This window comes from Saccopteryx leptura, chromosome 3, assembly GCF_036850995.1.
Source record: "Saccopteryx leptura isolate mSacLep1 chromosome 3, mSacLep1_pri_phased_curated, whole genome shotgun sequence".
Classification (NCBI taxonomy): Eukaryota; Metazoa; Chordata; class Mammalia; order Chiroptera; family Emballonuridae; genus Saccopteryx; species Saccopteryx leptura.
In genome coordinates this window covers 55,664,973-55,690,717 of record NC_089505.1, presented here as the reverse complement: position 1 = coordinate 55,690,717, position 25,745 = coordinate 55,664,973, and the positions used below count along the sequence as shown (strand labels likewise).

Below are 25,745 nucleotides of genomic sequence, written 5' to 3'. Positions count from 1 at the left end.
AAGAGTAAGCAACATTTTTCATCTATGTATCAAAAAGAATTTAAACCTGTAAATTCAGTCTTTAATAATATGAAGAGATCCAAGAGTCTAGAGTATATAAGTAACCAATTACACAGAGTAGACATCATAAGTATTTATTCAGGAATCCTAAGGAAGGGAAAAAAGAATACTAGTTTAACAGTATCACTTAATAAGATGAAATAATTTGCTCTGATTTATAATCCAATCACATTGGAGACAGTAAAGTGGGCATCTGGAAACTTTCAATCTATGTAAATCATGGGAAAGAAACTGATAATAATTGATAAATATATATAACTAAAGTCTGGGTTTTGTGTGTGTGTGTGTGTGTGTGTGTGTGTGTGTACAGCAACAGCTTTAATCTGTGGTGACATTGTCCTGGCCTTGCCCTTCTACATCTAGGCTGCTGTCACTTTCTTGAGAGGATGAAAGGAGGGTCAGGGCCTGGGTGTGTGACACATCTCCCGGCAATTAGTATTTACAGTTACAGTACTGCTGAATGATGGACAGAAAGAGACACAAGCTATGTCGGCAGGGTCAGCCTGAGTGCAGAAGCAGAGTTCCCGTATTTATTATTATACATACAAACATACATATACATATATATGTATCTCATATGTATACACAGATAGTTTTCTCTCTTGGAAGTATTAAAAAAATTGATCAACCGTCAATCTATAAAAAATACCTACTCTACATGATAGAAAAATCTCTCCTCCAAGTTTACACTGATTTACACCCAAGGCTTCCCCCAAAATATACAATACAAGGCATCTTCCTAAGTTGTAGTGTAGATGGGCCATGTGGAGGACGGAGGGTGCCGGGCAACACACATGCTGACAGCACACACGTGCATACACCTCATACACGCACTCGCACCAGTGGTGGCCAGCTTGTGTGGAGGGTCCTGGCCCACCCGGCAGCGGTACTTGGAGGCTCAGGGCCAGTGCTCGGGCTCAGGTGGGCAGCAGGTCAAGCATCCCTGTGGGGGTGACACTGCTGTTCCTGGTAGTGCAGGTGCCAGGCAGTGGCAGCATGAAGCTGGGCACGGGTTTCCTTAGAGGAACCTCCAAGCCACAGGGAAGGCTTTGTTCTCTGCTCTTGATCTGTGTCCTGGGAGAGCCCGTTCTGCCTGGCGGCCTGCAGAATGCACCTGGGGAAGAATGATGACTTCTAATGACTTCAGCCTCCTGGAGGAAACATTTGGACTCTGGCCTGGGAAAGTGACACTTCATCGGAGGCAGCCAAGATCTGCACAGGGAGGGGAGTGGTCCGGGAGGCCAGGAAGGCCGCACCCATGGGGAGGCAGCACCTTGCCATGGCCCTGCCTGCACCCCAGGAGCTGGAGGGGCCTGCCATGTCCACCCCGTCCAGACAGTGCATTCCACACCATTACTCTCGAGTCCTCAGTTCCGAGCAGAGGCTCCTACCCAAGCTCCCACAGGAGGATCAGAGCCCCCAAAGGTTATGTTGCGAAGGTACGACTGTGGGAACAGCCACATGGCTGGAGGCCCCTGGGCCTGAAGCTGGACTGAGATGCCCCTTCTGGCCGGGGGACGTCCTGAGCAGCTCAGGGAGACAGCTCCAGAAAAGCTAGGGGCAGGGGCTTCTCTGCAGCTCCGGTCAGACCCTGACTCGCACGGGCCTCATTGCCTGTCACATACCACCACATTGGGTACGAGGGTCCTGGGGCCTCTAGACTGCCCAGGAGCGGTTGAGACTTGGGTGGCACCAAATCAGGGTGCCCGTGCAGTGTTTTTAAAAGTGAGTCTTTATAATAAATAAAGCTTTTGAAATTTTATTCACAAATTAGAGAGCAAGGTTGCCAAGGAATTCCAAAATCAGAAATTCTTTGGTCTAGGGCCAGCCAGCCCCTGCCTACCCTCCCTAGTCAGTTCTTGCTGAGATGTGAGATGACCATGCTGAAGAGGGGTCAGGATGAAGAAGGGAAGGCTTCTTATAGCACAAATCCTTCAGTAGGGGTATCCTTGGGATGGGGGAAGCTTTCCACAGCTAGAGGGCAGCAGATGGTCTTCAGATGGGTTGCACAGTAGGAGCAGTAGGGAATACTAATTCTTTGAGATGAACAAACTGGACAGCACCAAGGGGAAACAGCTTGCTTGAAAACGCTGTGGATGCTGGTACTTGACATACCATGTAAAATAGATGCAGTTCAATTGATGTGTGTGTGTGTGTGTGTGTGTGCGCGCGCGCTTACAACATGCCAGACACTGTGGATATGTCTAGGAGTAATGCCTAATTATCAAGAGTAATTAGGCATTACTTCTTGACCATTAGGAGAAGTTCAGCACAGGAGAAACATAGTAAACAATTAGAAAGTACTTTGGTATGTAAGAAGAAGATACACTTTCAGTACAGAGAAAGGAGTGAATGATTCTATCAAGGAAGGGTTAAAGAAGGCTTCAGGGGGAGGGGTTAGCTGAGTCTGGTTTTGAATAATAAACTGAAATTAGCCAGAAATATAAGGTAGGGGATGACTCTGGGGCATCAGTATTAGTTTCATATTATTGAAGCATACAGTGGGAGAGGTAGGTGAAGAAAGATAAGACTAGTCAGATAGGTAAAAGGTCCAGAGGTTTGGATCTTATTTAGGTGTTAGGAAACTGTTTTCAGCTGGAAATATGAGTGTCTGTGTATTTTATCCCAAAAAGAGGTTACCATCTTTTATAGCCTGATCTTGGAAGTGACACACCACCATTTCCGCTGCATGCTCTCCCTTACACAGACCATCCTTGCCCAGAGTGGGCACACGGAGGAATGCTAGGCTGTGAGGGCTCCCTGAGGGCCACCTCGGATGCTGACCATGACAGATGAAGTCTTTGATTAGATTACTGGGCCAATAGATCTAACAGTCTAGTCTCTTAAAACATTCTGCAAGTTGTTCTATGGAAAGGTTCTTCTGATGTGCACACTGACCAGCCAAGTTTGAGACTGTCTTACCACTACATAGAATTATTGTTTTACTTGTGAGTTTAACAGGTAAAAAATGGTACTTCATTTAAGTATGGGAAGGCATTTCATTTTCTAGCCATTTGTATTTTCTCCATTTATTCATCTGTTAAAATTTACTGAATATCTTCTATGTAAAAAATATTGTTGTAGGTGCTCATGCCAGTGAGCAAAACTAGAGAATCCTTGCACTCCTAGTTCTAAAGCCTAGTAGGGAAATCGGACAATCAGATAATCTCACAGATAGATATATACCTACAAACTGAGATAGATACTTCCAGTGGGGGAGATGAAGCCGATGAGACTGGGGCTTTAGGGACGGTTTCCTTGAGGAAGTGACCCTCGAGCTGACCTAGGAAGGATAAATAAGGGATATATCATGAAGAAGATGAAGAAGTATGTTCTAAGCTTCAAGAATTGCACATACAAAGGAGAATGGTGTGCCTGAGGAATCAGAGAAGGCTACTGGGGCGGCGGAGACGCAGACGGTAAGGGTGAGAGTGATACAAGGCAAAGCTGGAGGGACAGACTGGCATTAGACTCTACGGGGTCTTTTGGGTCACTTTCAAGATTTTGGTCTTTATCCCAAGAGAGATGGGATGTTTCTGGGGGGTTGAAGTGGTGGCACAATGACATGAGATTAGCATTTTGAGATCCCTGGTAGTGTGAAGGAAAGACAAAATATGGGAAGATTTTATACAGGGAGGCGAAGGAGGAGGTTATTGGAGTAGCTCAGGCAAGAGATGAAGGAATCAGACCATGTAAAAGGGACAGGCATAGCGTAAAACCAGGCTGCAGTCTGTGCCCCTGATGGTGGAGGAGTGATGGCATAAACAAGGAACGCTTCACTACTGCTATGAATTGAATGTATATGTCTCTGCAAAGTTCATAGGTTGAAGCCCTAACTGCCAGGCTTAATGTAAAGGAGTAATTAAGGCTAGATAAAGTCATAAGGGTGGGGTCCTGATCCAATAGGATTAGTGTCCTTGTAATAAGAAACACCAGAGAGATTGCTCTGCTCTCTCTCCATTTGAGCACACAGTGAGAAGGTGACCATCTGCAAGCCAGGAAGAGAGCTCTCACCAAAAACTAAAGTGACCAGAACTTTCTAGCCTCCAGAACTGTGACAAAATAAATTTCTGTTTTTCAAGCCACTCAGTGTATAGTATTTTATTATGGCAGCCTGAGCTGGCTAACATAACTACCTTCTTATAAATCTTAGGATTCAGTGATGTTTTCAAAGTATATTTATACTGTTTCTTGCAACATCTTTTCACCATGCTCTTAATAATCATCATATTAACACAGTGCCTTAAAATTTGTTGGAAAGATGTATATTCTGGATATCTATCTCTGGATAATAAACCGCCTCAAAATTTAGTGGCTCAATACAACAACTATTTTATTATGCTCACAGATTCTATGGGTCAGGAATTCAGAAAGGGAAGAGAAAAGATAGCTTGTCTCTGTTTCATGATGTCTGGGTCCTCAGCTGGGAAGACCTGCAAAGCTGGGAATGATTCAAAGGGCTGGAGCTAGAACAACTGAGTTACTAGAGATCCATTTCCAATAAAATGGCTTGTTCACCCACACACTAATCAGGTCCACCTTGGACTGATGATTGGAACACCTCCTTAGGGTCTCTCCACGTGGCTTCTCACATCACGGTGGTTAAGTTCCGATAGGGAGCAGAGAGAGTGTCTACAGAGAGTGAGCATGTCCAGATACCCTTTTATGGCCTAGCCTGAGAGTCAGGGGTATCACTTCTACCATACTCTACAGATTGAGGTGCTCATAATTCCACTGAGATTCAAGGGAAAGGGACACAGATCCTTATCACTTGATGACAGGTGATGAGAGGAAAGTTAAAGAATTCCTGGTCTTGCCTGACCAGGTGGTGGCACAGAGATGCATCGGACTGGGATGCAGAGAACCCAGGTTCAAAACCTCGAGATCACTGGCTTGAGCGTGGGCTCAACAGCTTGAGTGTGGGGTCACTGGCTTGAGTGTGGGATCATAGACATGACCCCAGGGTTACTGCTTGAGCCCAAGGTCGCTGGCTTGAGCAAGGGGTCACTTGCTCTGCTGTAGCCTCCAGTCAAGGCACATATGAGAAAGCAATCAATGAACAACTAAGGAGCTGCAATGAAAAATTGATGCTTCTCATCTCTCTCCCTTCCTGTCTGTCTGTCCCTATCTGTCCCTCTCTCTGTGTTTCTGACACACACACACACACACACACACACACACACACACAATTTCTGGTCTTTATTATCTTAACCACCTCACTCTACTTTTGAAGCGTGCACTCAGGAAAGTCACTTTCTTTACTCCCTCCCAGTTAGGCGCTGGCTAAGGAGCATGGAGTAAGGCAAATGTGGGGGTGAGGCTGGTGAGCGGCAGATGTATTGAGGGGCTAAATTTTTGCCTTGAGAAATCTGGATGAATGGGGGGACTCTTTGTGAAGACAGAGCAATGGAATGGGTTTGGAGGGAAAGAGCATATATCTGGTCGTAATATGTACTGAGACGCTTGTGATAACCCTGAGTGGAAATACTGAGTAAGCAGCAAAATAGTTAGCTCTACATCTCAGTAATCTGCGGTTAGATATCAATTCAGACTGACTAGCATATAGACAGATGGTAACTGAAGGCTTGAGCTTCATTTTCTGAATGGTCTATTCTTGTCCTGGGATCAGAATGGCATTCTATTAAACAATTTACATGCTTTATAGTGATGTTTTATTTCTCATACAAATAAGCTACCTTTTAAGATGTTCTTCTGTGATAGCTGTCAGTGAGTGACCGAGAATACCTCTAAATGGTATATAAATTCAATTTAAAATGTAACAAATAAAAACATTCACCAGCCAGATGCATTCTAAACTAAGGATCTCCTTAATCAAAAGGGCCATTACGGGTATTAAGGTTACTCAGTCACCATAGCTCTCCTGCCTTCTCAGCCTCTGCATCACCTTCACTTCACCACCTTTGCATATCTAACCTAATGCTCCTATATCTGATTTCTAGAATGTTTCCTGCACAATACATTTGTTGCTTTTTCCTATAAATAAAAACATTTTGTGGATTAAATAATATATATACAGTATTATATCTTAAATGTGGTAGTGGGCACCTAGGTGTTTTATTTTATTATTAAACTGTATATATATGTTATATAAACTCTGTTTTGTATGTTTGATACATTTTAAATCACACTCAATAGCTTTTAAAACTGAATAAATTCACCATTTTTATTTGCAATAAAAGATTTAAGACTATGTCAACTTTATGGAAAAAAAAAGTTGTTAGTAAATTATAGGTATTTATAATCACCACCACCAGCATCTTTAAAGTCTTGGCTATGTGAGTGATATGTTTGAACAGATGCCCAGCAAACAATAAAACATGACATGGCATGCTTTATTAGCTCATTAATACATGACTTGGGTACAATATGAGGGACAGGTTATGAGTAAATGTACCAGTGAAATATACCCTGGAGTATCTTAATGCTTTTATATAATACTCACTGTTTTATTTTTAAACCCCTTGAAATATACATTTTCTTTTAAAGATAGTATTTACATGTACATATATATTTGTGATATTTTTAACTTTAAGGAATAGATAATAAGGTTTTCCTATCTGCTATCTACAAAAAAAAACCTTTCAATATGAACTCCCTTCTACTTTGATAGACTAATTAGCTTCTTTGAACTCAAACTCATTGATTCCCTCTCTCTAGTAAACCGCCCCTGGTCACTTTCATCCATTTTATGGGAATAGTCTGCAAAGCCCTGGATTTCCTATCATTACCCTGTGCTTCTGCTTGCACACTGCACTAGAATGTCTCCGTACACAACACTTAGTCCTCTCTGGCAGCCTGGGGACCAACTGCCATAATGAACATGGCAATATCCCAACCAGGAAGTTCATGACCAACCAACTACTTCAGTGGAGGCAAATGGTTGTTGATGTCCTTCACCCTAGGTAAACAGTACCTGAGATGGAAATTTAAGAAAAACTCACTGAATTGTACAAGACTACCCTGGATGCCACCTTTGTATTTGGATTCAAAACCCACTGTGTTGGTGGCAACACAACTGGCTTCAGCCTGATTTACGATTCATGACCCCAAACATGGACTTGCAAGACCTGGCCTGCGTGAAAAGCAAAAGACCTCAAGAAAACAGTGGCAGAAACACAAAAGCACATTAAAGAAAGTAAGGGGACCACAAATGTCCATGCTGTGCTGGTAAGAAGGAGCAGATTATACAATGACTTTATTTGTGGTGATTGTATAGATTTTTCATAAGAGGATTAATAAGCTATAAAAACTTTTAAGAAATGTACGTGTGTGCGCACACACACACATACACATTGCAGGTGCTTTAGGAACAGCCCTGACATGGCTTTACTGAAACTCCATGTACTGAACCTTTGCTCTCTCCAGCCTGGGAGGGTTCTCATTCCAGTTACTTAGTGGTTCCTCGCCCCAAAGGCAGAGCTTTGGTCCTCCAGCAGGAAGCCTCTTGTCTACTCCTTAAATTAGAACCCCATTGACGGGCTTGGCCTAGACCTCCAGGTCCCCACAAGGTTCTCTGATTCTAGTTCACTACTCCCAAACTCAGTGCCTTCAAACAATTATTTATTATTGCTCCCGTGTCTATGGATCAGTTAAGCTTCAGCTAATCTAGACTGGTGGTTCTCACAACATGAGCCTCCAGTCTCTGGGTTGGCTGGAGAGGCTCTGCTCCAAGTATCTTTCATTTTGTTGGGATGGCAGTCTAGTCAGGGCATACTCTTCTTATGGTGATGGCAGAGGTCCAACTGGCCAAAGCAAGTCAAATGGCTGCGCCCACAGTTAACTTGCCCCACCCACTGATTCATTGATCCTTTTTAATTATCACTCCAGCTCCGACTACAACTATTGTGTCCATCTCAGCTTTTAATACAGGCTGTTGTGGTTACATGGCAAAAGACAGCTACATATATTAGTTATCTATTACTGCATAATAAATTACCTCAAACTTAGTAGCTTAAAACAATAATACACATTTATAATGTCTCATAATTTCTATGGGTCAGGAATTCAAGAATGGTCCAGCTGTGTGGTTCTAACTTGGAGGCACGCATGAAAGACTAGCACTGTTATATTCTGCTGACAAGGAGACTGAGATAAACCTGTATAAATACCCTATATTTCTAATTACTGTCCACTATTTTTTTATTATCATTCTGAAGTGAGAGGCAAGGAGGCAGAGAGACAGACTCCTGCATGCATCTCTACTGGGATCCACCCAGCAAGCTCCCTACCCAGCAATGCTCTCTGCCCATCTGGGGCCATTGCTCCATCCTCAGTGCAGGGGGCCAACTTGCTCAAACCAATCCAGCCATGCCTGCAGAAAGAGAGAGAGAGAGAGAGAGAGAGAGAGAGAGAAAGAGAGAGAGGAAGGGGAGAGGTAGAGAAGTAGTAGTCGCTTCTCCTGTGTGCCCCAACTGGAATCGAACCCAGGACATCCACATGCTGGGCTGATGCTCTACCACTGAACCAATTGGCCAGGGCCTGTCCACTACTTTTTAAGACATGTTTTTGTGCAATGCAATAAACTTTATGAGAAAATGTTGTTTAAATGGTACTTAGAACCAAAATAAAAGACTGACATGTAAAGAACAGGTTAAAAGATGGTAAATGTTGACTCAATTCCACAAAATACGCAGTAAGAGAGTAATAAAGAAGGAGACATACAGTATAAATGACTCAATAAGGCGAGAGAGAGGATACCTGCTGAACTCCTGGGCCCTTGCCCTACACTTGTTTCCACTACCAACAATCTTGTCTGTTGCTTCACACCTGTGTTATTTCAACACCCTTTCAGCTGGTCTTTCTGCTTCTAAATTCTCTGGCTTCCAATTTATTTTCACAGCTTTGACAATAATCTTTATCGAAGATCTTCTCATTGTGTAAGATCCTATGGTGCTTTCCTCCTGTTTACTGTTTTAAACCCCAACTCCCTCAAACAATGTTTAATATCTATCCACTAACTCACTGATCCTTTTTAAAATTATCACCCTTTCCTTGCAAGGCCCCTTTGCTCCAGCTCCAAATACAGGTTCATCCCTGTTTCAGCTCTCAAAACACATGTACCTGATTTGTCCAGCATAGCCACTAGCACATACTAGGTACACAAGAACCTTTACTGAATGTGATTTAGTAACAAAAACAAAATCGTACATTTCTTTCCTTAGTTTTTGTTGAACTTGTGTCCAGAGCACCTTCATGTTTAGCTATCGTATATTTTCTGAATACTGTCTGCCTCCCAGAACTTGTCTACAACCACACTTCTGTTTGCCGACCATGGTCCAGCTGTGGGCAGGGGGCTTCTTTCCATTCCTTGGATACATTAAGCTGGCTCCTCTCTTTTGCCTTTGCCTGAGTTGCTTCCTTTTCCCTGGAATGCTTTTCCCTCTGTCCCCACCTCCCCGCCCCCACACAACTAGCAGCTTTTTGTCACTCACATCTTAGTTTAAATTTTTTCCTCAGAGAGGATTTCCATGGATATCCAATTTAAAGTAACTCCCTCAATCAATGGGGCAGTGGGTCACGGGTCACTATCACTTCTCCCTAAGTTCTTAGCTGTGCAGTATCACTGTTAGTTGTTTCTCTTGCCCATGAGTTGATGCGATTGTTTCTAGTCAGCCTCTCCACTAAGATGTAAGCTCCACGAGGGCAAAGCTGTCCTGTCCACTGAGCACTTGTATCGCTTGTCACACAGCAGATGCTCAAGAGACATGTTAAATGAATAAGCAAATCTGACTTCACAGATAATGTTCAAAGCCAATTTTGATTCCAACAAACCTCTACATCCCCTAACACCTTCTAACATTCGACTTAAAAGAAAATGACCTCATCTAAGAAGCTTTTCCTCAATACTGTTATTTCTTAATTCTGTGCTTTCTCCTACATACTTAGCCTGTGCCATACAATACTACACGTGGTCTTAGGGTACATTGCTCTCCAGTGCCTCCCTGTGCATGTTTTCTCTCTGAACCGTATGAATCAGCAGATACTTGAGGGCAGGTCTGTATTTTTTGTTGTGGCTTTGTTTTGAATGCTCTGTTAGTACTCAGTGTGCTATTGTACACATAGTGGTGTATTAGGCACTTTATCAAAACCGCCTAATATAGCACTATGGCTAATGTAGGATTCATGATAACAAACGATTCAACCAGAATACAATGAGAAATACTGCATCTAGATTTCCCAAATTCAATATCTTTATTTTTATTATTATTTGTTTTCAATCTCTTTATTATGTTAAAGTATCAGGAAGTAGAATCTTATTCTGTTTTCCATCAAAAGACATTTCTTCACTGAAATATAAATTACTACATATCCTCTAATTTCTGAGTAAATGGTGGGACACCTGGTTGTCTGCAATTTTATGTTGAAGGTATGATTCACTACATTTGCCAGTATCAATTCCATAAGGGCCCATCACATATATTCCTAATTGTTTAACTTTGGAAAACATCTCTATACAATACAAAAATTGCCTGTAGCCTTAGTCACCAAATAATGAAAAATTCAGAACACAACATATTTCTCTTTCAGTCTTAGTTGGAAAGGAAGTGTCAAATTCAAGTACGCTTACAGCACATTCTAGTAAGACTGGTTACCACTTCAACTTCCTTTCTATAGTCTCCATTCTATTTTTATTTTTCTAGACTCTTCTATTTATTTTTTATTCTTTTTGTTTTGGTGACAAAGACAGAGAGAGACAGAGAGAGGAACAGATAGGGACAGACAGACAGGAAGGGAAATGAGAAGCATCAATTCTTCATTGCAGCACCTTAGTTATTCATTGACTGCTTTCTCATATGTGCCTTGACCAGGGAGCTACAGCAGACCGAGTAACCCCTTGCTCAAGCCAGTGACCTTGGGCTTAAGCTGGTGAGCCTTGCTCAAACCAGATGAGCCCACACTCAAGCTGGCGACCTTGGGGTTTTGAACCTGGGTCCTCCACATCCCAGTCCAACACTCTATACACTGCGCCAGCGCCTAGTCAGGCTAGACTCCTATTTCTTTGAATGCCAAAATTCATTTCCCTGTAAGTCAGCAAAGAGGAATCCCCACATTATCTCTCTGGAGCTCTCAACTCTTATCTGGAGCATCTGCCAGTGCCTCAACAGTAACCTGACATCAACTAAACTCACCCACCTCTCTCTATAACCAGCCTTCTTTTATGTCATATCTATCATCATTTTTTCTGATCAATCGGGTACAAAACAGTGGTGCCATTTCTGATTTCTCATTCTCATGGCGAAAGTACACAACAGATATGCTAAAATAATCACTAAGGGTACCAGTAACACGCAGGTACTATAAACATTACTGAGGGGAAATTAATATTTGTTATTTTTATTTTTTTTATTTTTTTGTGACAGGGACAGCGAGAGAGAGAGAGAGAGACAGAGAGAGGGACAGATAAGGACAGACAGACAGGAAGGATAGAGATGAGAAGCATCAGATCTTGGTTGTGGTACCTTAGTTATTCATTGACTCCTTCTCATATGTGCCTTGACTGGGGGGCTACAGCAGAGCAAGTGACCCCTTGCGCAAGCCAGTGATCTTGGGCTCAAGCCAGCAACCTTGGGATTCAAGCCAGCGATCTTTGGGCTCAAGCTAGTGACCATAGGGTCATGCCTACAATCCCACGCTCAAGCCAGCGACCCTACGCTCAAGTTGGTGAACCCATGCTCAAGCTGAAGCCAGTGACCTTGGGGTTTTGAACCTGGGTCCTCAGCAGCCCAGTCCAATGCTCTATCCACTGCACCACCACCTGGCAAGGCTACATTTGTTATTTTTAAAAATGTCATTATAACAAAAATAAAAAAATAAAATCATTTTTACAACAAACGACAATTTAAAATGCAATTTTTCTATTTAATATGTTTCAGTCTTCAATATGCTAACATAAAAAATGGTAGAGAGAAGGGAGCTTTTATAAATGTTGAAGAAAGCACAATGACTAATTTTTATTGGGAGGAAGAAATGGTTATATTAGCAAATGTAAAACTAAAAATGCTCTTTACAATGGATAGAACAAAGGATGGATTTCCTAAATTACTTTGAATGTTTAAATGATCACAATTTACCTAAAATTCTCTTGAATATTACTAAAATAAGTCACATAAACTTTCATAGTTTTAAGGAGGGTTAGATCAGTGATTTTCAACCTTTTTTTTTTCATGGCACAAACACACACTAATTACTAAGGTCAGTGCCCCTGACTAAATACAACCATTTTCATCTCATGGCACAAATAAATTAGTTACTAAGGAAGAAGAGGTCAGGGCCCCTTTTTCTTTAGTAATTAGTTTATGAGTGCGTGAGAAACAAAGGTTGAAAATCACTGGGTTAGATAACAAACTTCTGGAGAAGGTGATGTCAAACGTGTCCAGTTCCAATTCCCCTCCGTTTGCTTTGCTGTGCTCACCCTCATCACAGACACTGCCCCACAGAAAGCTGTTCCTGCACCGCCCGGTTTCTCCCGCACTGCATTAGGCAGCCGTACAGAAAACAGACCACTATTGTATCCTCTTATCCCTAGACAGAAGAAATGGTTTGCAGCTTATTTTAAACCACAAAGCAATTCTTTTGTGTACAGAATTGGCCCGAGGCTAGGGAGGTTGTGCAACTCACTTCCCACATGACCTCCACTTGGGGCGGCTCCCCAGTCCTGTCAGAACATGAAAACCTGGAAGGCACTCCATGGGGGGCAGTTCTCTCTCCTCTGGATTGATTCCTGGGCCAAGTTAGAAAAACCAAGCTCTGAAAAGCCATTCCAATGGCCAGCACACTCGGAGAGGGGGGAAAAGCCAGGATTTTTCTGGTTAGGAAAGGAAATGTGGTTAACCTAAATTGAACACAGGATACAAATACAGGCATCAAAAAGCACGCCTACTGCCTCAGTTCAACTATGCATTTTTGGTTCCATTAAAAAAAGAAAACAAAGGAAAGCACTTTAAATAGTTTGGCTATATTCAGAAATGTAACCATGTAAAAAAACCTCCAGTCTATTAAAGAACTGCATTTGGGGAGGTGGTGTGGAAGATTCTTTTGAGTAAATTATTCACTAACCAAAGACAACAACTGCTTGCTAACAACCGATCATACGTCGGTTCACGTATGATCAGCTGTCCTTCACAGACTTTGCTGCTTCATCTTTTCTCTTCCTAGGAAGAAACAGATTATATGGGACTTGGAGTCAAGATACCTGGGTTCAGATCATGTCACTGTGAAAAGGGCATTCACAATATCCAGGCACTATGCTTTCCTGCTATCTGTCATTTCTGAGTTTCAGACTTTACCTCTATAAAATGGGTATACCAACAAATGTCCCCCTTTTCATAGATGATTGTGTAGAAAGAAAGTGTAAGTAAACTGTAAAGTGCTATCTAAGCATTCAATATTGTTATTAGGTATTCTCGACATATAGAAAGTACTTAACACATGTTCACATATATTAATGAGTTGGGTTTATTATTATTATTATTATTATTATTATTATTATTTTATTCAGTGAGAAAAAAGAGTCAGAGACAGACTCCCTCATGTGCCCCCACGGATCCACCTGACAAGCCCACTAGGGGGTTATGCTCTACCCATCTGGGGTGTTGCTCTGTTGCTCAGCAACCGAGTTCTTCTTAGCACCTGAGGTGGCGGCCATGGAGCCATCCACAGTGCCCAATGCCAACTTGCTCCAATTGAGCCATTGCTGCAGAAGAGGAAGAGGAGGAGGAGGAGGAGGAGGAGAGAGAGAGAGAGAGAGAGAGAAGCTAGGAGGGGAGAGGTGGAGAGGCACATGGGCGCTTCTCCTATGTGCCCTGACTGGGAATCAAACCTGGGACATCTACATGCTGGGCTGATGCTCTACCACTGAGCCAACTGGACAGGGCCTAAACTGGGCTAATTATAGTGGACAAATGGTAAGAGTACATAAATCATGAACCTTTAAATCAATAATACTTTCACTTAAAAATTAATAGTCATTTAATTTTAAAATATTAATATTTTATATAAAACTAATTTGAGCACCTTGAAACTATCCCAGGGGAAAACTATGCCTCAACCAACAGACACCACAGTAATCATCACACATAGGGGGTCCTGGGGATGGCAGACAGACAGCTGGAAGTCGGGTTCCTTAGGGTCCAGAGGCAGTAGAATGAGAGGTTAGTAGCCTGAGCTCTGGAGTTTAAATCTCAGCTAACAAGTTCTGTGGCCAAAGGCAAATGATTTAATTTTTTTCTAAACTCCAGTTTTCACATATGCAAAATTGGGATACTAGCAGATACTACTACTAGTACTACTACTACTAGTAGTAGTAGTATCTGCTAGTGTGATCTCTGAGAAGATTAAGTATAAAAACATAGGTAAATAGTTACCACAGTATTAGCTGGTTAGCTAGGCACCTTCATCATACTATACACAGGGTAACTTTCTATAAGTGGAAGTAGACCAGGTCTCCTCCATTTTACAATCTGCTATCAGTTTTAGGCATGGTGAACTCTGGTATGTTTTTGAAAACCACGGCAAAGGAGGACGGACCACTGAGGTCATATATCCTGCCGAGTCTCCACATACCACTATGCCACCTGGGTGAGGTTAGATCTGCGTACTGGGCACTGTAGTTTCCTGTACCAAATATTAGCAGGCATTTCTTCATAATTCACTAACCATTCTTTGAAACATTCAGAGTCCCTGGGTTATACTTTTAAATTTCTTATCCACGTTGCTCATGCTCTGTTTCACTTCCAGTAAAATTTGCCTTTCTTTTTGCAAATGGAAATGTCAAAAAGCTTAAGATGGGCATACATGCATATTTTTTCTCATTTGTAGTGAGTGAAATCTTGCTAATACAGAAGCTAAAGAAGTTAGAATAATGAAATGCTATGATAGGAACCCCTCATACTATATACCATGCTAAATGATGATGGTGGTCAGTGAAGCAATTGCTTTATGTTCAATAGCCTACTGAAATGTATTAACTGCATTTTAAGGAAATAAAACCTAACCCTTCTTAAGATGTCCTGCCAAATGAGTCAAAACCCCTTAATTCTAGATCTATAAAATTTATCAAAATAATTGAACTGTGTGGCCATTGGAATTCTTTTCATAGAGAATTTAATAAGGCAGTAAATTCTGGATCTTGGATATAAAAGACATTCCTTCCACACCCCCAATAGCCATCTTCTTGAAATCACGTCTACTCCTCAGGGACGTGGAAGGTCCCTTTCTCCAGGGAAAGGCTGGGCCCTGGCGTCTCAGTGTGAGCTGCCCCTCTAGTCTGCTTGTCTTGGGACAGCGCTACCTGCCAGCCAGCAAAAGCCTGGTGTCTACTGGGCTGCTGCTGATAGAACAGACTGAATCCAGCTAGAGGATAAGAGGTTGTTTTAATTGGCTAAATCTGCTATGTACCAAGCGTATGGCCATGAATTTGTAGCCAAAACACTAATCTTAAAAAAAAAAGTCGTATGCAATTTAAACAGAAAACAAAACTGACATTTTCACTCACCAATTCTAGTTTTGCCACAAGGGTATTTTAACCTAGCATTTTATAATGGCTACCAAATCCTTACCTTTGCCGAAGTAGAATTTTCATGGTATACTCCTTGTACCAAGTCCCTAAGGGCACTTGCTAAAAGTTCCACAACCTAAAGAATAAGATCAAAAATGAAAAGAAACAATTATTAAATTTATCTGCATTTTTACCTCAGTATGCCACAGAAGGCTTAGGCACAAGGCAGCATTTGTGGTTGACAGAAAAACAAAAACAGGGTTATGTGTAAAGATGCTGGCATCTGGCATTGCCTACCCAGATATTGAGTTGTGATCCAATTATTTTTTCAGTCATAATTTAAGCAAAAAAAACCCCACATCTTATAAGCACAACATTTAACTAATATACATGAAATCCAGTAAAAGACATTTGGTACATAAGCTTAAATTCCAGATAACTAATGAAATTTTAACCCAATTTATTTTCTGCATGTTTATTTCTGTCAAATGGATATTTTTCAATATCCCCATTCTGGGAGCCATTACAATGCTAATTTTCAAACTTAATATAGAAAGAAAAGCAAATATAAACGAATGATTAACCTTCAAATGTGTTAGTTCTGTTGTACTTTAAAACGTACCGTGAACATTTTTGGTGTAGGAATCCCAGGTCAAACATAACTTATTTTCAAACCTGATAATTTTTACAGAAACACAATATTGAAATCATATTCATCAAACATGTATTACTTTCAAGGCTCAAGGTACTTAAAAAAAATCAAGTAAAATCAAAAGCTTTGAACTTGTTCCAGAATGTAAAACAAGCAGAAAACAGTAAATGGTCTCTTTGGAACTACTGTACAACTTAGAGTTGTTTGCATAAACCATCTTAATTCAAAAAGATAAAACAGTGCTATTTATTATAATGTTCATCACAGCCATTTCAAACAAGAATTCCTCAAGGCAACCCAATCCCACTTCTTATGAAGTCTTAATATCTTGTATATTTAGCTTCCAATAATATGCAGTTTTGTATCTGATTCCCACTCTTCGCTTCCTAAAACTTAGCTCAGTTCTGACTGAATTAAAGGATCTTGTTTCAGCTTTTATCATTCTTGTAATTGAAGACATTATTAAGCCAAAGGATATGGACCCAAACAACAAGATACTTCAATTTCAGAAACTCTGGATTCAATAAACATTTTCTTAGAGGCAAATTACATTAATTTGTAGAAAGACTTCTTTAAAATTTTAACACATGAGCATTTATATTTACATGTATACTGCATAACACACACAAGGCTGCTGATACGGAAATTTTGCTGATTAAAGGCATTTTTTTTTTAGTTCTGCAAATGGGTTAATTTGTAAGACCTATACAAAGTTTTCTTTTTTTTTTCCTTTTTCCTTAAAATCACATTGCCCTTTAGGTAACCAAATACTTAAGAAATATTGTAGCAATATGAGCTGCAGAGGAACTGGAAGGACAATGATCCTACAGTGTTACCAGATGTGTTGAGTTATTTAAGTGGGGAAGAGAGAAAAATGAATAGATTTTTTCCCCTGAAGGTATCAGATAAACCCTATTCCTAAATCCAGGAGGATTGAGTATCCGCCAATAGGTCTATGAAAGACTGTAACTAAATGCACAGTAATAGATTGGATTACAGTTTATACAAGCAACATCCCAAGATCCTCCTGATGGTTGGACACAATACAGACCAATCACTCAGTAAGAAATGTTATGGTTTTGAAACAGTTTGAACTCTGAGACCAGCACTGGTAAAGTGAAGAGGGATTTACAAAGAGAAAGTCACTAAATGTCAAAGAGATGGTATGAACTTTTAACCACAGTGTTCCTTTACTTCCCTGAAATTCCAGACCAGGCAGAAACAGTTTTATTCTGACTCTTTGTCTTTTTTTTTTTTTTTTTAGTGAGGTCACTCTTTCTTTAAAAATTATTTTTATTTTATTTATTCATTTCAGAGAAGAGGGAGAGCGTGTGTGCGAGAGAGAAGGTGAGGAGGAGCAGGAAACATCAACTCCCATACGTGCCTTGACCAGGCAAGCCCAGGGTTTCAAACTGGCGACCTCAGCATTCCAGGTAGAGGCTTTATTCACTGCGTCACCACAGGTCAGGCCTGACTCTTCATCTTTTAATCCAACCAGCATATATAGGCAGACCTGTATTTATAAACTCATAATCTATGAACGACCTATACTTCCAAATGGGCATACTTAACTTGAGCAGAATACATCTTCAAAGCCAATGACAATCATCAAAAAACAAAAAGAACCCGAAAAAAAACCTTTGAACTATTGTGGGTTAATAAGTCCAGGATGATAAGAAATTATAAAAGGTAGGAATGGCTTAGGGGAGATGAATGTGTCCCAGGTAAGGGTGACTTAGTGCATAAATAAATATCTTTTCATTGCCTGAGATGTCTCCTTTACTTTACAAATTATACCAAAGAGAGATGTGTTTGAGTATCAGTCTCCTTTAAAATTGCAAATATTTATAGAAAAATCACAGGGCTACCAGCTGCAAAAACTAATCTTTTTTTCCCCATTATATAGCTTACTACCAAAGGCACTGACCTGGTTAGACACCTATTGTATTAAAATATAATAAAGCAGTTGCTTAATGACATTTTTCTTCTTCAAATTCTTGAGAAATAATTTGTTCAAGCAACCCAAAATGGTAGCAAGGATAATGGCAGCCAGAGGAGAATCCAGAAGACTACATGCGAGACCTCCTGAGGGTAAGAGCTCAAGGCTCAGACTCCTTGGTGCTTCGGACAAGAGCAACCTTGAAAAACATTCAAGGACTTTTGTTCCTCAAGCCTGGGGTGGGGGGGGGTGGTTGGGGGACAAGCAAACACTTTCTAAAGGAAGACAGGCTGGAAGAGCCTCCGTGTTAGCCACCGAGAAGCCCGACCCATCAAGTACAATGACACAGAGCAGAGGGCAGGATCCAGAGGATCCAGATTCTACCTCAAGGCCTACCCCTTATTTCATTGTGAGATTTGGGGCAAATCAATACATTTCTTTAAGCTTTGGTTTTCCTTAACTATAAAATGAGGGAAGCTGCAAAACCCAATTCCTTATAGTCCCTTTCAGTTCTAAGATTTTAGAGCTTCTAGAAATGCAAATCTTAGTATTTATAATTAAACATGTAAATTTTAAAATGCTTTTTTTGGGTAATATGTTCTTTTCACATGGACCGTTTTTTTCTGTCTGAACTCTACTGATTACTTACTTTATTTGAGAAACTTTTTGTACCCAATCCCTCTTGGTTCCAATAACTAGAATCAAAAGGAAGCAATTTCTTTCTTTTTTTTTTTTTTAAAGCATTATGACTGGTAGCCCACGCTGTCAGCTGGCGAAGTAGTCCTACTTGGGTCAATTAAATGGCACACTGCTGAATTCTGGTTCATGAAGGGCTCTAAGGGTGGGGAGTAACTCATACAGATCAGATTTGGAATGACATCGGTTAAGTTGTATCAAACAAATAATGGCACTACTAGTTGGCCACACCACTTCCTTCTCTCATTAGTAAATACGTAGAGCACTTAGAAAAGTATCTGGAATATCATAGTCTCGGTGAGTATTAACTTATTAGTCTTCTATACTGCTATATTATTACTCTATATTCTTGGATACATGAAAGGCATAGTATGGGCACCAAGATTATAGTGTCTTTTACATTGTGTGCCTAAGTATTTTTAGAATAAAGTGGGTTTCCATTCAATAACAGAACACACGAAAAGGCTAATTTAACCAAAATCAGAGATCTCTGTAACACTGATTTGTTGCACCCTGAAATAATTTCAGATTATATGACCATCACCATCAATGTTATAAAATTTACTTTATCAGTTTGTAAAATAAACAAAAAGGAGATAATTTTCTTCATTTCTGCATTTCTGGAGGTTCAAATGTAAAAATGCTCTTCTCTTCCATTTGTGCTGTATGTTTAAATTTGACTGTGGAGCCATGCTGTACATTATCCTTCAACCTTCTCACATCTTAGATTTCTGTGAGCCAGAAGTAGTAACCTTCACAATGTCATTGTAATGAGCCGGCTTCTCCTACCACCTAGGTTTTTGGCTAGAAAAGTAAGTGAACAGTATACTTCCAACTGGTCTTCTTAAGCAGCTGCTGACCTTTCCCACTTCAACGACTACCCTCTCACCAAAGATAAGGAATAGGTGGATCCATAGCACCTCAACCACAGCACACGGATCTGATATAGCTGACCTTGGCAATGAATTTCTTTCATATATATATATATATATATGAAAGAAATATATGTGTGTATATATGTATATATGTATGTATATGTATGTATATAATTTTTATTTTTATTGATTTTAGAGAGACAGGAAGGAGAAGAGAGAGAGGGGAAAACATCAATTTGTTGTTCCACTTATTTATGCATTCATTGGTTGCTTCTCGTATTTGCCCTGACCAGGGATGGAACCCATGACCTTGCTCTAACCAAGTGAGTACCCAGCCAGGGCCTGGAATGGAATTATTTATTTATTTATTATTGGACAGAGACAGAGAGTTAGAGAGAGGAACAGATAGGGACAGACAGATGGAAATGGAGAGATGAGAAGCATCAGTTCGTCATTGTGGCACCTTAGTTGTTCATTAATTGCTTTCTCATACGTGCCTAGACAGGGGGGGTGTTTACAGCAGAGCGAGTGACACCTTGCTCAAACCAGCAACCTTGGGCTCAAGCCAGCGACCATGGGGTCTATGATCCCATGCTCAAGCCAGTGACCCTGCACTCAAGCTGGTGAGCCTGTGTTCAAGCCGTATGAGCCCGCACTCAAGCCAGCAACTTTCGGGTTTTGAACCTGGGTCCTCTGTGTTCAAGTCCAATGCTTTATCCACTGTGCCATCATCTGGTCAGGCTGGAATGAAATTCTTTAACAGTTATTTTACAGGACAAATTTTTCCAATTTCAGGGAATATATAATTGTTTCATTCTTTATCTTTTGGCAAAGGTAACTGCAATTTTTTTAACTGAAAAATTAAAGTGATGCTTACTCTTATTAAAGGAATTGTGATGACTATGCCCTGAGTTATAATAAAGTTCTCATTATAAAACACAGAAACTAAGAGAAGCAGGAGTGGTAAGAGAACAACAATGACCAAAGATACCCTCACTTTTACTGCTATACAAAGACGTCCGTAACACATTCTGAAGGAAAAAAAAATAAAGCTGGTTACAAAACAGAATAGCATAATAGGGATTTTTAAAACAAAAATGAGGTCAATTTATAGGTTCTTATGCAGAGAACAAAGTATGAAAAAAGAAAACAATATTCATAATGGTAATGTATAAGTGGTAACATTCCAGATGACTTTGTTTGTTTGTTTGTTTGTTTTGTATTTTTCTGAAGTTAGAAGCCGGGAGGCAGTCAGACAGACTCCCACATGCACCCGACCTGGATCTACCTGGCATGCCCACCAGGGGCCGATGCTCTGCCCATCTGGGGAATTGCTCCATTGCAGCTGATGCCATTCTAGCGCCTGAGGAGGAGACCATGGAGCCATCCTCAGTGCCTTGGCTAACTTTGCTCCAGTGGAGCCTTGGCTGCGGGAGGGGAAGACAGATATAAAGAGGAAGGAGAGGAGGAAGGGTGGAGAAGCAGATGAGTGCTTCTCCTGTGTGCCCTGGCTTGGGAATCGGACCTGGGACTTCCACGTGCCGGGCGGACGCTCTATCGCTGAGCCAACCGGTCAGGGCCCATTTCAGATGACTTTTAATTAAACACATTTTCTTCAACTTTTCTGAATTGCTTAAATTTACAATGTATCACATTTCCTCTCTCCTTTCATACTGCTTTAATAATCAGATAAAACCATAAACCTGCTTCCATGTGGGGTGGACATGGGGAAGAACACCTTACTTTTGGTCTCAGAGAGGCTTCACGCTAAGCTGTGTTCACAAACTGGTTTATGGAATACTTCAATCAATAATCCATGGATTAGCAAAAATAGGATCAGTAAATGGTGGTAAGCATTCTGTGTAGACAAGTTGTTCCTTTCTCAATAAATGTGACTCAGGTGTACTGTCAGTTAGCGTTTGACAGATGGAATAAACTCACCAGAGCTGTAGATGTTTAGTAAACCAGAACACTTTGGTTGAGTTGAGCACCGATCCTAAATTAAAAGTAAAATGCAGCTAAGTCTTTAGAAAAATGTTAACTATAAACTAATGTGGCTCAATTAAAGCTAGCCAGCATAAGCTAACTGAGTTGATGTAATAAGGCAGTATAGTTGTATTTTATTTCACTTAAAGAAAAGCTGGCTTCAAAAGCAATTTGCTTCGTAGGTATATAACAACCGTGGAGGCTATTACAGATTTACAATCTTTCAAAAACTTGCACTGAAAAGGTTATTTTAATGACGGTTTTTACTAACATGGAATGACAAGACAACATGTGATCCATCACTCTATTAGGAGGCAAATGAACACATGGCCCCTCAGTCTTTACTACTCTTAACAGCTGCTAGCAAAGGAAACAGTCATGTGGGCACACATCTGCAGTGCTGATGGCATTAATTACACACAAATTTATTGCACTCCTCCCCTCCCCGCCAGGAACAAACAGCAATGCATAAGGCAGCAGCAAAGGTAAAGTGCCCTTGGGGAAGAATTATTTTCATCTACATCTTGGGAGGAACAAAAGATGAATTTAATATAACTATATCATTAAAGAGTTTTGGCATTTGAAGGGATATTGCCAAGATTTTCTAAGCCACAAAACTCATATTGTCAGTGAAAATGTCTTACAGAAAAATACACTTATTGATAAAGGATGCTGACTAGCCTGCTGAGGGTAATCAAAACAGTCAGCAATACAGCACTCCTCAGTTTCTCTTCATACGAATGAGGCACAAAGTAGTATTTGAGAGATGTATTTAAAGACGGGAAAACTGACTTTACCAAGGTAAGGTAGAGAGAGAATGGTTAAGAAATAGAGCACTCCCATTCAGAAACTATCTTCTAACATTTGTAAAGCACTTTATCATTTATAAACTGGGTTCAAGCAAACGATCTCCATCCGCATGGCTGCAGTCCTCAGTGCTCAGCCAGAGATAAGGGGCTGGCAGGCTCAGCGGGGAAGCGACCTCGAAAGAACATGGGGAGCAGCAGCAGTGGCCAAATAAGGGCTGAATCTACTCACCCACCACCTGGGCACAAACAACCCAGATGAGCTCTAATCTGCAATGCTGATTAATATAAATGGTTGCTTTAATAAAGTTATTGATGAAGTTTATGAAAGAATGGTTCTCTCCACTCCTTCCTATCAGACAAAGACTAGTTTTAGGGAAGGCAATGATAAAAGGTCTGCTGCAATAAACACACCACCAACTCATAGGAGTTCTGGAGGAAAGCTTCTAACTTGGCTTTTTGGAGGGAGCCTTGGCAACGCTGCCAAATGTGTAAGGCCGAGCTTATTTGTGGGAGGGATGGCAATCTGTTCAAGTGAGCTGGAAGTTCTTTCTGGCTAAGGGGGAAAAGCAGAGACAGAAATGGCACGACCAGTAGGACAGGTGCAGCAAAAACTTAGCAAATTGATCATCTTAATTTTTAATTTAGAACAGCTGATACATTGGTTTATAAACTCTAACTACTGGTAACATTTGTCAAAAAGGATTCAGGAAAATTTAGTGAACTAAAGAAAAGTATAAGATCACAACTGATAAAGCTTGCTAGAAATAGTCCATAAGATCAGGAAAATGGTTTGAATCTGAAGTGTTGAAAATTAATATCATTATTGATTAGTGCACTCACTCCAAAAACATTTGCTCATAACCTATTACGCGCTTGGTACTGTAGTAAGGAGAGCAGTTCCAGCCGTATGAAGATAAAGGCCATGAATCTGTGTTTGATCACGTAGGAGCACGTAGGGAGGCTGCACGACCTCAGGCAGTCCGATCAGCTCTCTGCGCCTCAGTTTGCTTGTGTAGGTAAGAGGTGTTCGTGTGCTTTATCAACAGTAAGCCCCAAGGTCAGAAATAGCTAAATGTGTAGCTGTATACATATTTTATTCATCAAGAATAATTAGCCCAAAATGCAGGTTTCTTTTACTGACAAGTAGTCCAATAATTTGTTCACCTTTTGAATAAAGGTGCATGGTTCTTGGCCTTCCGTTTATCACTGAATAATGACAAATAATCATTTATTTACTTAAACAATGAATAGCTCCCTGAAAAAGTAAAAAATAATTTGAACTCTTCATAAGATAAAGGAAGAGATGCTTTCTAGTAGGTTTTTAAAAAGGCGGTTGTGCCAAGTACAATATCTGGCATTACTACAAAAACAGTAAAAAGCTGGGAATTGAACACTTAGTCATGAAACAAACAAAGCACTTCTCTTTTTTGTGTGACAGAGACAAAGAGAGAGACAGAAAGAGGGACAGATAGGGACAGAGAGGAAGGGAGAGATGAGAAACATCAATTCTTTTTTTTTTTTTTCCATCAATTCTTTGTTGTGGCTCTTTGTTGCAGGTCCTTAGTTGTTCATTGATTGCTTTCTCATATGTGCCTTGACTGGGGTACTACAGCAGAGTGGATGACGCCTTGCTCAAGCCAGTGACCTTGGGCTCATGCTAGAGAACTTGGGCTTCAAGCCAGCAACTTCTGGGCTCAAGCCAGCAACATGGGGTCACGTCTATGGTCCCACGCTCAAGCTAGCGACCCAGCACTCAAGCTGATGAGCCTGCACTCAAGCCGGATGAGCCCGTGTTCAAGCCAGCGGCTTCGGGATTTTGAACCTGGGTCCTCTGCATCCCAGTCTGATGCTCTATCCCAGGGGTCCCCAAACTACGGCCCGTGGGCCACATGCGGCCCCCTCAGGCCATTTATCTGGCCCCTGCCCCACTTCCGGAAGGGGCACCTCTTTCATTGGTGGTCAGTGAGAGGAGCATAGGATGCAGATGCATCCGCATCCTGTGCTCCTGGAGTACTGTATGTGGCGGTGCTGCAAAGCGCGGTGTCACTCACGTACAGTACTACTTCCGGTGACGCGGGACGCATGCATCATGGCTCCAGAAGCGCGTCATATCACTTGTTACGGCTAGCAGTGACAAATATGGAACTGGACATTGACCATCTCATTAGCCAAAAGCAGGCCCATAGTTCCCATTGAAATACTGGTCAGTTTGTTGATTTAAATTTACTTGTTCTTTATTTTAAATATTGTATTTGTTCCCGTTTTGTTTTTTTACTTTAAAATAAGATATGTGCAGGGTGCATAGGGATTTGTTCATAGTTTTTTTTATAGTCCGGCCCTCCAATGGTCTGAGGGACAGTGAAAAAGTGTCCTATGTAAAAAGTTTGGGGACTCCTGCTGCACCACCACCTGGTCAGGCAACAAAGCAATTCTGACATTATCATTCAATAGTTAGTTTTTTTATTTTCTATCTCCTTCCACATGGAATTAATGCACATTACGACACCTGTTGTACTCAGGAGGCTCCACATTTGTACGTGCTTTACTTAGTGGCACTGCTATGCCTTATTCTGACCGAGCTTTCTCTTAGAATTATGTCTGCTATTTCATTTTCCTTCATGGCCAATAATCTCCATTTTCTTTCAGTGATGTTTTCCAAGTGTGATTTCAGTTGAAAGGTAAACTTGAGAAACACAAGTTCACAATCTGAAACTTACACCAGAATCATAGTACAATATTTCATTCAACTGAACTGATGCTGCTGGTTAGAACACTGCCTAAGAGTATCGACTTCCAAATTTTAAAATTGCAACCCACTGTAAAAACTGTATTTTATATCATGACAAAGTACATGCATACATATAAAATTGAATTAAAATTTTCATTAAGAGGTTTTATTATCCCTCTATTTTCTATTATATTCCATTTAAAAAAAGTATTGATAGTGATTTGCTAAATTGATTTCATCACCCCCCCAAAACGGGATTTGATCTGTGGTTTGAAACATTGTCTTACATCATGCTGGTATATATTATGCACAGCTCATATCTTGGTTAGCCATCTTTTTTTGTTTTTTAAGTATTTTGTTTATTGATTTCAGAGAGAGGAGAAAGAAAAGTGGGTGGGTGGAGGAGTGGGAAGCATCAACGTATAGTAGTTGCTTCTTGTATATGCCTTAACCAGGTAAGCCCAGGGTTTTGAACCAGCAACC

General features: G+C 40.7%; 1 protein-coding gene across 2 annotated transcripts in view; it reads right to left on the bottom strand.

Annotated features, from left to right (window-relative positions):
• Nucleotides 1-25,745, bottom strand: part of PDSS2 (decaprenyl diphosphate synthase subunit 2) — a 296,876-nt gene that overhangs the window by 71,576 nt on the left and 199,555 nt on the right. For both annotated transcript variants that reach the window (XM_066373544.1, XM_066373545.1), the window contains one exon: nt 15,639-15,713. In XM_066373544.1, the coding sequence (XP_066229641.1) occupies nt 15,639-15,713 (75 nt within the window). The remainder of the gene's footprint in view (nt 1-15,638; nt 15,714-25,745) is intronic.